The following is a 12,634-nucleotide window of genomic DNA, read 5'->3' on the forward strand; positions in this document are numbered from 1 at the left end:
AAGGCTTCGTCGGGGTAAGGATCGACTGGATCGCGGCCGAAGGTGAAAGCGCGGCTAATTGCCGCGATATGTGCCGCCCTGTTTTATGATTCTTTTAAAAATGATCGCTGATGACATAACGTTTCTCGCTTGACGAGCTCGTATCTTGCCCCTAGCACATGTTTCAATCCGATGGCCCGTGAAACTCGTCCCGATATTACAAATCTTGCATGACCTGATCGGACCGGGTCCCTTTTTTTTTTAAGTTCAATCTCGCGCTTTCGCTAGATACTTGCATAACATCATGCAGGACGTGGAATGTTGTTAATTTTATCGGACGCGTGTTAATTGAAGAATTAAAAAAGTATACAGTATATTAAAACTAGACTTAATCCAGGCAGATAGAAGGCAGTCAATTTTTATGTTATCTAAACAGAAAGTTGAATTAGAAATAATTTCATAGCAACATATTATACACATATGTACTTGACTAACTTTATTAAAAAATTTAGTCATCTTTTTAAGTAACAATACAAAAGTAAAAACTGTAGTCTAGAATTATATCACGATCGCAAATGGAAAATTGGAGGTAACAAGTGTGATGCTCGTTTAATTCGTTCGGGACTTAAAAACTTTACTTTATGGATGGTGGCATTTAAATCCAACCAAGTTTTTCGATCGTCAGAGGAAATGATCATCCCGAACTCGCAAGGGGACGTGTTTCGCAAGGTACTGATCGATGATCGTGCTTTAGGGAAAGGAAAGAACTCGTTTTGTTATCGCTGCCCGTGTTATGCAGAGTGTCCCTGACCAGAATACCGGGACTGGCCGGCCAGGCGACAAATTTTCTTTGTTATCTTCGCGAGAGAATCTTGTCGTGAGCGCATACATTATTCGGTCTCATCATTAAGGTGCGTTCGTGACTTTGACGTGAATTTGACGAGCACAGATGCACGCTGGTTAAATTATCCTTGGAATATGAAATGCATAAAAACGAAAGAGTTAATTCGCGATTGAGCAGACGCGCGACATCTTATAAGGTTTACATTTCTATTTAATATACATGTGTTTATTTGATTGGTGTTTTTCTGGTTGTATCGACTTTTACACTTTAAATTGAGTCAGACATAAATTATTTCTCGCGTACACAAATTAAATGTGATACTCAATGATCATTTTTATGATAACATTCATGATAATCTCAAAATATACGATTGTTCAGAATTCCAAAATTCTGTATATGATCTGATATTTATATTTTAAAAATACATAATTTTAATTACAAATTAAAATAATTTTATTATCTTAGCTAATATGCTAGTTAGCATAATTAGCTAAATGTATCGTGTTATGACAATACACAAAATTTACATAAAAATTTGAAACAAAATGTTCATTAATATTTGCTTCATACATATTTTCATGCTATTATAAACTACGTAGTAGAGCCATGTCCTTTTATAATTGTATTGTCTTGTCAATTGTATTATCTTTTATAATCGTATTCTCTGATTAGTTCATCCGCTTTATCAATTTTCTCTCTACATGTTATTGTATTTCATGGAGTTGATCATGTTGAGTGAGGCTCATGTGACATTTTTATTTTGCCTAAGAATCGACGAGAGTTTAACATATCGTATACTTAATCCCACCGTAAACGACCTGTGTCTCGCAACGTTACAATTGCGATCATTTCAACGTGAAATATCGATTGAAAGCAGAGGCAGGATAAAGGGAAAAGTCTTTATGATGCAAGCGGGGTTTGCATGAATAATAAGGCAAATTAGGATCTATTATCTGACCTATCGTAATAAATGCATAATGACAGTGGCGGAGATGACGCCGATGGTGACGTACGACGATCGTAAGGAGAACGTTTCTGTATCCGTTAGCGCTGAAGAAAGCCCCGCCGACACGTAACGCGGTATTGTTTCAAGTGGCTGTAGGAAGTCTGATTACCATAATACGTACTTGTACTTGTTAGTACACGCGACAAATATCTCTGCTATTTCGCAACTGATAGATGAACGTCTTGATTTCCGGTGTGTCCCTGCATCTCAAATGGAAACTCATGCACGGTGACAATAACACGAGATGCAATATCTCAACGAAGGAGAACGAAGTGCTTTAAATGAAAAGCGATTCACATGGGAGCCGGAGTTCTTCATACTTTGTAATAAATTAATTTTCTTTCCTTTAGGGGCAATAAGATAAAAATTAAGATTTTTTTTACTTCTGTCTGTTTCTGTAATTTATATATTGTAATTTTACCTACAATTTGTGGATTTTATTCTTGGCAATTAATGCAATCTACCAAGAGAAAAAATATATATAGAGGCCATTAGTGCTCATTTAAGTTCAAAACTTTATATTTAAATGACACTCGATACTCGAAATAAACGCGCTTGTCCTTTTCACGCAGGGGTTTAGCGAACCCACCTGAATTCACTTTGTGGATACTCGCTGGATACATTTACACTCGTATACATAATTTGTCGTTATGTACGTAACAATAAACGCTTTAGAAAGGGGTGAAAACAAGGAGCGACTTGATTTAAGAGTAATGAAAGAAATAAAAACTATACTCATGATATAGCTTTCAGGTATAGAAGAAGCAGAATAGTAAAAACTAGAGCTCATTTTTATTTATATTTTTCAATTGAAAAAGAGCATTTATCGCTAAATGACGACGTTAATGGGAAAATAATCTTTTATATCGATCGCTAGTAAAACCGGACCTGTCACATAGGACTAAAAATCATCTTATAATGCACCTTTTTAAAGAACAAATTATTCTGGGCATTCTCTCGATTCTTCGGAGATTTCGGTGCCTAAAACAAAGCGTTTAAAGTAATTCTGAGGCATTATTTTGTAACTATTTTGACTTCATGAATTTCATCGACTGTCTTTAAAATTCCCGATCCACTCGTTTTAGCCAGTTTTCTATCGATCTATTTTGCTTACCGTCTTATTCAACAACCACGTTTCCGTGTGATGTGTCACTTTGACACAATTGCTTACAGTTCTATCGGCCAAACAATACATTCGTCGCGTTCAAGAGTTTCTCTGATTGTATCATTTTCACTCCCTAGATGGAGTCAGGCATAAACAGTTTCTCGATACAAAAATACACACAATTGGGTATCAAAGAGACAGAGAATGTAAATGTAACCATGCGTGTTTGTCTAATATACCTAGTTCTAATATACCTAGAAACAGACTAAATTTTTGGAAGGTAGGACTTGGCAATACCAGCTTGTCCCACCAATAAATTAGAAGAAACATAAATTATCATCGAGCGAAAGTGACTAGTGACGGTAAACTTGGATTCTTGAAATCTCCACTTATCTGGTTGCTTTTTCTTATCACTTAATTTCGTGGCACCTGGATGGGCACTTTTCCGTTCCGCTGCATTTATATGTTTATAGTTCTGTCGGTCAAACTACACATTCGTCGTATTGAACAGTCGTGTTTCCCTGATTATGTTTCACTCCCTAGATGGAATTGGGCATAAATAATTTCTCGTGTACAAAAGTACATACAATTGATTAATAGGCAGAATATAAATGCACAGATACGTAAAGAATAGCTATATCTACATAGAATTATTTGTGGCATGTATATCAGTTCTGTAGTGTATTGTCATAGAATAATTTTTGAAAGGGGTTGCAATAGTCCCACCAATAAATTGAAACCAACATAAATTATCATCTAAGTGACTGGGGCGGTGAACTAACTGTCATCCTATGTCAGATTTACTATGCTTAAGTGTATAGAGCCCACTATGAATAATCGGTGCGATTCGCGCACAACGTGAAATCCCGATTCATCATGCGAGTCTTTTTGTGGAAGTAGCGTTGTTCGTTGAACAGCTCGTTAGGCTGCGGCGGTGGTGCAAAAGCATGCGATGAACCCTTAAATCTCGGCACGGGAATATTTCAGCGCTCGGTCGTAACGAACGGGGTCGACATGCGAACGAATAAACGATCATGTCGAGCCGAAGCGCGCCGCGCGTGTTTCGCTAGAATCCCGAAAAGCGGGTTAATGCTCCCGCGGCACGAAACAACTTCCTAAAATAATCGCGGACTTCCTCCGTATCGCCGATATTCCGGCATATCGCAATATTCTAAGTTCATTCGTGCCGTTTAACTCCGATGATCTTGAACGGTACGCGCCGTCTATCGTTCCGACAAGGGTGTACCTCGTCCCATATCAATTCTACCATCAAAACGAACAATCATTTGCAATTGACGTATGTTTATTCTTGATGCCGACATCGTCTAATAACTATTTAATGAACATTTTTTTCTATTGGCAATTTTCGAGACAAAAATATTATTCATAGCTAAAGAGGCTAGAAAGTTTAACGTAATGTAATGTTAAGTTTTAAAATTTCATTTTTTTGATTGCTTAATTATCTTAGTACAGAAATATTGATTCAAAAGTTTTGTAACTTATATGTAAAGATATTTCGAAATTATTATATATTAAGATAGTGCGAAAGATTTGCCAATCTTTCATCCTATCTTGTATTAGATAAATTAAAAAAATAGAAGCTCTTTAAATAAGATATTGAAACATTTCTCTTTAGATGAAAAAAAGAATAAAACCCATGGCGAGGCGATTTTGCTTTCAGTTTGCCGAAATTTTGTTTTCAACTTTATTCGAAAAATATGACAGAGCTTTTACATCAATTTAATTAATTTTATCAATTTAATTATAGCTATTTCTTTTTCTATTTCTCTTAAAATATTTCTTATATTTATTATATACAAAATATGATTCTCTAAACGTAACTAAATTTATAATGCGTAGTTATACTCGCAATCAGTATTGTAAAAGGGTTCAATATAATAATATATTTTAATAATATCGCTTTTGTCTTCATGTTTTCTCTTTTAACGAAAATTAAACAAGAAATTCACTTATTGGGATGTTTTAATTTTTTAAACATATCTCTATATCTAACTGTGAAAATTATATTTCGTTGAAATAAAATTTGTAGTTAAAAGAAAAGATAAAAGTCGTTATTTGTCTTTCTGAAAGCTTAAAGCACTGAAAATTTTTAATCTCAATTTCTTAGACAAGCTCGTATTGATTTTTGGTACTTGTCCATCCTCATTTTCACGACGAGTGGCGCATGGTGCCCGCTAAAGTTGTCGATGTTGAGCTATGAACACTTTGGTGAATTTGTTTGGCTGATCTATACTCTTCTATAAGGAGGGAGAGTGTATCTGTTGCATCGAATGTTTCCATCGGTTCTTTTTATTTCGTTTTGTCCCGGCTAAAATTTGATCCGTGACTGGCGCCAGAATTATTGGCCCTCCTGCGTCCCTTCTATCCTCTTCTTAAGTGTCCACTTAGAGATTACATTCTTATACGGTCGACTGCCTCCGAAATTCATCGCCGTTTCTGTTTTTTAATTCGCACGCCGCGATTCTTTATTGCGGAGCTGTCCGCGTTGCACTTTTATCTTCTTCGAAGCAACAGGTGCGTAGTCGCAATTCTGATAATATAATCACTTTATATTTTAGACACACTAACTTTTTCATAAAATCGTTTTTAAACTTCAACGCTGGTGATATCATGATAAGTGGCACAAACTGTATCACTTCATGTGAAATTTGTGAACGTACAAATGCAACCATGTGGTAATAATAAATTATTTAAAGTTAAATTACATAAAACAAATGAAAATACAATAAGAAAGTACATGAAAGATGTTTTCAATTTTATAAGAAGTTTACCAGTGAGTCGTAGTTCAAAAATGAATTATTTAATTAAACTGTAGATGAGTGAAAAAGTAGATTCCGTATATTTGACAATGAATAAAATTCTGTAAAAAGGAATTCGAATTCGATTATAAATCTAGTCGTCTCTGATGTTCACAATTACAATTTATTCCAGTTTATTCGCGAGGCGAGCTCTGCGAAACCCCCGCATTTCCATTTCTTTTCATTATAACTAATTTTTGTATACGTAAAATTATTTGTACATTTACCTAACTGCATTGAGACGATTGCAACTGACATAACTACATTCCCAATAATAGTTAGATGTAAATATATCTATAAATGTATATACAATATATCTATAAGACGTAAATTCATGTGCAATCATTGGCCATAAATTCTCGTGCAAGAAAGCCAAATTAATGGTTTATGTCGAGTAATCATTTACAACATGTATTCCAACTTTATCGTTACACTTAGCGGATAGGAACGATGCCCGCAATCTTTATTGAGATGTCATCGATTAATGTTAAACGAAAGTAAACGTGATTGATCGCGCATGGTGGTCTCATCTTGGCAAAAAACCAAGCGCGCGCGTGTTCGAATTCGTGTAACTGTTATAAATAAACGTCTATATATACCGCATACGATGGTGTACAGGGATAGAAGGATACGCGAGAAAGGGGAAGTAGAGGGAAATATTGAAAAGAACGACTTCACCGTAGTGCCTTTGAATTAATTATTTGATGCCGCCCCGTATGAATAATTCAGGTTTCGGCGGACGGGACGAGTCTTGACGGAAGGTACCTTTACGAGAAGCGCAGAGGCCGGAAAATGGAATTGCCTTTTGATTTATCACTAGTACAGCCGGGCGAAATGTATACTTTTTCAATGTTTCTGCAAGAAGTTCAAGCAGTCTCGGATTTCCTGACATTTTTTTCCTTGTATTTTCCGTGTACCTAAACTACTACGAATATATCGCACTTATGGCACCATTCTTGCCAACAAATGTTTTAATTACAATGGTTGACATTCATTAACAACAGTTTCTCTTCATTGCAAAAAATGTTGTTTCTCTCATGCGTTATATCGCGTTTATATCTTTCCTTTCAGTAATCATTTTTTGTCAGAAGGTTCTTGTAATTATTACAGGAAACTTATAAAGTTTCTTTATAATTGGTTGAAAATATTAGAATTAAAAATACTTGAATTGTCGGCAAATAACTGCTGAGATTGTATAATGGATTACACAATTCGAACCAAGCATATTTTTTACGGTTGGCGGTAGAAAAATTATATAGAGAAAAATTGAACTTTAATGATGCTTTATCGATGTTTTCTGGAATGTTATTTTCTCTCTACAAATAAAATATATAAAAGTGCAGTTATATCTTTTTTAGAAAATAAACTACATAATTTTTCATTAAAGATATTCGTGTCAGTTTGCACGTGAAAGTACTGAGATTAAATTACCTAAAGAGGAATATTTTAAGTTATTTTATTTTCATGTATTACGACCAAAAATGTATCTCATATTTCGTAAAGTGTGTTTATATTCATGACACATATTCAATAATCTTATTTCTCTAATTGTGTCAACTTTCATATACTCCGGAATTAGACAAATAATTTCTCGTATTAAAAAACGAGACCAATTGCTTATTTAATTGAAACAGAAAACGAAAATAGAAACATGAATATTTATACATATCAAAGAAGTAAATTTTTACAGAAGTAGGACAAAACACGTATATTAATTATCATTGCCATAACTTGGAGTACGGACAATGTTCGTTTTTTTATTAATCCAGCATTTATCGATTATGTCATGCTTTGTGTTTATCGTTCGTTGAATTCGGATGTGTTGTGCCCTAAATTATAAATCATGAAATGATTGGAAGAGATATCGATATATATCACTTTTTCATGTCGCTGGTCGTAAAAAAAGTTTACATACGGCAGTTTGACTTGACAGATGAGGAGTTTGGGATTGAATGAGTTACAAATAATATTTTAGAAGCGTTTGCATCGATACAAGTGTGATTTACATAATTAACAAAACATGTGCTCTATTATATAATAATATATCTAAAGTAACAATTGTCTCAAAAATAGAAATGTCGCCAAGGTTACGAGAAATTGAAGATTAGTCCCGGTTTCGTTTAACTTTGATCTCGCACAATTAGTTTAAATCATCTTTTGTCTCTTTCTAAGGGGACAGAAAGGGACAAAGGACGAATGAAACCAACAATAAGATCAAAGTTGAACGACGTTGGTGAAAACGGGCATGAATCGTCCACCACAGCCGCAACTTAATTCCCGTTATTGAATTTTTATTTTTCAGGGTACTTCGGCAAGTATCTGAACAAATACAACGGCTCGTACATACCGCCGGGCTGGCGGGAATGGGGCGGCCTTATAATGAACTCCCGCTACTACAACTACAGCGTCAACATGAATGGCAAGAAGATAAAGCACGGCTTCGACTACGGCCGGGACTATTATCCGGATCTGATAGCCAACGACAGCGTGGCTTTCCTCAGGCAGAGCAAACACAATTTCGCCCGGAAGCCGGTAATGCTAGTCGCGAGCTTCCCGGCGCCGCACGGCCCGGAGGACTCGGCGCCGCAGTTCTCGCATCTCTTCTTCAACGTCACCACTCATCAGTGAGTACAACGGACCTTCTGACTGTCTATTCCGATTTTTTTTTGCGGGCGCGACGTTAGCCCCGGCAGCGGAACGCACTCGCGGTCTCCGATTCGTACCGAGGACTTTTTTGCAAACCGGTTCCGTTTCTCTTCGATGCCGTTTCGCTTGCTGATCGTTGAGCGATAAATTCACGGGGACGACACATGTGCACACATGTCCAATCGTGGATGGAATGTCGTTTTCCGATCGAGAGAATTGTAAATAAGCGAATTACGCAGCGGCATCTGCTTCGCGAAAGTAATAAACGTACCTTTATTCGGTTTCGTCATACTCACGTATTGCTTTTACGTTTGATGTAAAGTTTAATTGAGGCCAAGTTTCGCCAAGTTTGATTCGGCTTCGATAATATTTTTCCCATATAACACGTAATTTTACACGTATTTCACGCGCAAAACAAGAATTAACAAGAGGTAGCGTGAAACATTAATTCATTTTTTCTAATCCTGAATGCTCGTTTGCACGATCGATCGAATCTCAGAAAAGAAGTCAATGAAAAATGTCATTTGTTTTAAAAGCGCAAGTAATTTATGACACAATCCATTCAAGTTCGACAGAGCAAAATTGAACAAATTAGGGAGCAAGAAGTTTTACACAATCGTGCCACGCGACATTAATCGCGTATTGTGTGCGTGTTTCGCTCTTTTTATAAAATCTCTTGGCGAGAAACGCACTTTGCGATTCTTTCTGCCTCGCTGTTTTGCCTCATCTCGTTTATGCGATCTCTTTCTCGTTGAGAGAAAAACCGCCCATCCCAAGGTTTACACCTCTTTCTATCTCTCTCTCTCTCTCTCTCCCTTCCTCCCTTCCTTCCCCTTCCACCCCCTGACTGCACTTTGCGATGACTTCATCGTGCCATCATTGAAATGGGATTGAAAAACTAAACTACGACGACGAAGTCAAGCACGTCTTTGTGCTGGGCTTCGTGCGACTGGATAGACACGATCTTCGGGAACTCGAGTGATTCTAGCGAGAAAAACGAGAGTCAATTCCCGCGGAGAGGGCAGTTCTGTATGAGGTTTCTGTATCCTCGGCGTTATTCCGGATCGCTCGTCGTCGATATCGCGAGCCTGGGCTCGCTGTCATGACGACCGCGACTTGATCGAACCCAGTCGCGCGCGCCTATTATTTTTCTGTTGCAAACCGCCCTTCCGCTCGTCCGATAACGCACGACGGGGAACGCGCGACCCGACAATAAGAATTGTCGCCGCGGCGGGGGAAAAAAAACCGAGAACGCGGGGGCGACCGCCCTCCCGGCTCGACGTCGACGAGTCGGTCGGACCCCATCGCGCTTTTCACCCCCTTCCGAACAATGCGGCGCGCATTCCATCCGCGCGTCGGAGGCCGGTAAATTCGCGCGGTTTATCTCCGCCCGCGCGAAAATCCCCCGCGGGTCCGTGACACGAGAGGGAACAGGGACGGAAGACGCGGGCGATATCGAGCGTCAAACGCGCGGATATACGCGGTCCTAGACGGGGATAGACATCGCGTCGAATGATGGAGTGCCCTAGACCACCACGAGCGGCGCACTTACGAGTCTGTCTCGCGCGAGACAGGTATTATTACGCACACCTGTGTCTGCGGGAAGAGGGAAAAAAAGCGACACAGCGTGTCGCGGAGGCGCGGAACAAAAGTGGGACGATAGCGGACGCGCGCGAGCTGCCTCTCGAGGACTCTTTATTTGTCGTCTAGCTAGACGATCTATCGCGCAACACAGATCGACGCGTCGAAAAGTGATACTTTTAATGGCAATTCAGATTCTAAGGGCCGGTTCCACCATCCCCGATTAAGTCAACCGTGATTGGTCAATTCTGCTTGCGATAAATGCGATTGGTCCATTCCAATGGAACACTGAAATTTTATCGGCTGATTAACCCTTTGAAGCATACATTTTTCTATCGAGCCATTTTTTGTCAAACTTTGTATACAGGGGTTTTTGGGGCCGCTGATTATGAACCCGTTATCACAGATTTTCATAATTCACAATGTTTTTTTATTATTATTTATTTTATTTTATTATTTCTTTATTTATAAAACTTTTACAATAAATATTAACGACTGCTCAGCTTTTTTATGTTCTTTTGTTGCTAAGATACCCCAAAAATGCAAAAAAACGACCTAAATGCGTTAAGAAATCAAGTGGCGAAAAAGTAAAGAAGTCGAGGTGGTAACGTGGGTTACCACCATGCTTCAAAGGGTTAAATTAATCTCTAAAATGATAGATTTATTTAAAGCGCGGCGTCTCTTCGATTCTTTCGGCAATCTAGTTGGAATTTATAGTTGCAGCTTCCGAAGGGAGGGAAACATCATGCACTCGCGGCGAACGGTCTCGGTTGATTAATTTATTAGCGTGTGTATAGATTCTCATTGCGAGCTTTCGCGTTGCTGCGCGCGGATTTCCAGTGCCGGGTCTTCGCGCGGCACGGACGTCGAGAAAATAGCGGACGCGCGTTTGTCTCCTGCCAGGACGAGGTAAAAGGAGCCTTTAGGCCGCGCCGCACGTCCGTGGTGACGGCGTGCGATTCATTTCCAAGACGCGGGGACAGGGGAAAAACTCGTTGAGATGATTTTATCTCGTTTCGCGATAAAGGAACGAAGCTTCTTCGCTCTGGATGATTTATCGCGCTTACTAACTTTGTCGCGAAGACGCGGAGAACGCGAGGGGTTTGCCTAATAATTTGTCTAACAATTCGTTAATCACGAGTCTGGAGCGTTAATCATTTCTGTGGAATATGAGCACAGGGGGGACTTTCAATTCGAAGATACCAGGGGCGCAAATTATTAATGTTGTTACAGCGAAAACTACGGCGTACAATTCGGAGGGGGCGGACATTAAATTCCTAATTTGTGTATTGTCGAAAAAATCGCGAATATTAAAAACTGCGAGGTCAATTTAACAGAATTTTGGAGAAAAGTTTAGATTTAAAGATCCTTTTTGTCCCGGAATTTAACGTTACAGTTCCGAGTTCAATGTATTTTCCCTCGCAACGTGCGTCTGTAAAACTTCATTGTCTGGCCTCGACTCTCAATTGTGAAAATTTCCGGCGGGATTGGGAGCGATTGTTCGACAAGTGTCATTCTGAAAATTCTATTTCCCGAAAGTGACTCGTAATACCGAAAACTACCAGTGGAAAATTTAGGGTTTATTTGCCCGACGAAAAAATCGACGTTCGAGACGCGAAGTCGCAAATTTGGCATTGAACACGCGGCATTGAATACACGGTGAAAAATACCAACGAGAGAGAGAGAGGGGGGGGGGAGAGAAACAAAAAGAGAGGAAAAGAGAGAGATAGAGTACTCGCGGAACATTGTTCGCGAAATCGCTTAACGCACCTCGATATTGCAGATTACATTTAATTACGGCGCGATATCACGGCCATTTACACGGTGGTCGCGGAACGTCAGCCGGGGTTTTAATACCAAGGTTTTCATTCCACGCGCTCGTACATCACGGCGTTCCCGTGTCGTGCCACTCAAAAGCTAATCGACAGAAATTAATGTGTCGGGCGGCATGTAACGTGCTTTCAGGGCTGCTTTTATCGGTGCGCCTTTAAGCAATCGCCAGCAGCAGGCGCTAATCTAATTCCCTCTCGATCAAAAGGTGTTAAGTGCATCGCAGGATAATTAATATAAATTAATAATGGGCCCTAATGATAGTTTGACGGTAATGGCTTGGTGGAGTTACGTCTATGTTTATCTGATTGCAGAGTTCCTCAACTCGCTACGCTAGCAGTATTTCTTCTTCTTCTTCTTCTCTTTTTTGAGAGAAAAAGTCCCGAGCGTCCGCGTAATAAAAATATTATCCAGTTTTCTAATTTTGTCCTCCAATTTCGTATAAGATCTTGCGCGAGATATCGATTGAGGCAATTGTAATTAACTGCAACCGCGAATAAACGTGTTTATGATGAAAAATTAAAACTCATGGCTCACAAGTTCCTCTTACAATCTCGTAAACAGGTGAGCGTGTTAAAAGAACACGTGTTAATTTATAGCCGTGGAGTCTAGTTTGACCCCTACGCAACTTCTTGAGCGTTAACTCGTTCGACGCGACGGATCTTTGGATAAAGATGGTTCGATTATTTTTGCATATGATTACGCATACGCGTGTGCGTAAATGCGCCGCGCGTGGGTTAATATCGTCGTTTTATACGGCAAAGGAAACTATCTGTATGCTTTTCGCAACCTCGCGCGTCTTTTTGCACTCGCTCCAATGCTTT

The 12,634-nt window shown here is 39.1% G+C and overlaps 1 protein-coding gene across 6 annotated transcripts in view; it reads left to right on the plus strand.

Moving 5' to 3' along the window:
• LOC105564967 (extracellular sulfatase SULF-1 homolog) overlaps positions 1-12,634 on the plus strand; it is a 73,056-nt gene that overhangs the window by 46,820 nt on the left and 13,602 nt on the right. For all 6 annotated transcript variants that reach the window (XR_001009164.1, XR_001009165.1, XM_012017764.1 and 3 more), the window contains exon 4: positions 8,056-8,377. Coding sequence is in view for 4 of the 6 variants with exons in the window: in XM_012017764.1 (XP_011873154.1) it covers positions 8,056-8,377 (322 nt within the window). In the remaining 2 variants the exon portion in view is untranslated. The remainder of the gene's footprint in view (positions 1-8,055; positions 8,378-12,634) is intronic.

Source organism: Vollenhovia emeryi, unplaced genomic scaffold (assembly GCF_000949405.1).
Source record: "Vollenhovia emeryi isolate VEMERY1.0 unplaced genomic scaffold, V.emery_V1.0 DF939157.1, whole genome shotgun sequence".
Taxonomy (NCBI): Eukaryota; Metazoa; Arthropoda; class Insecta; order Hymenoptera; family Formicidae; genus Vollenhovia; species Vollenhovia emeryi.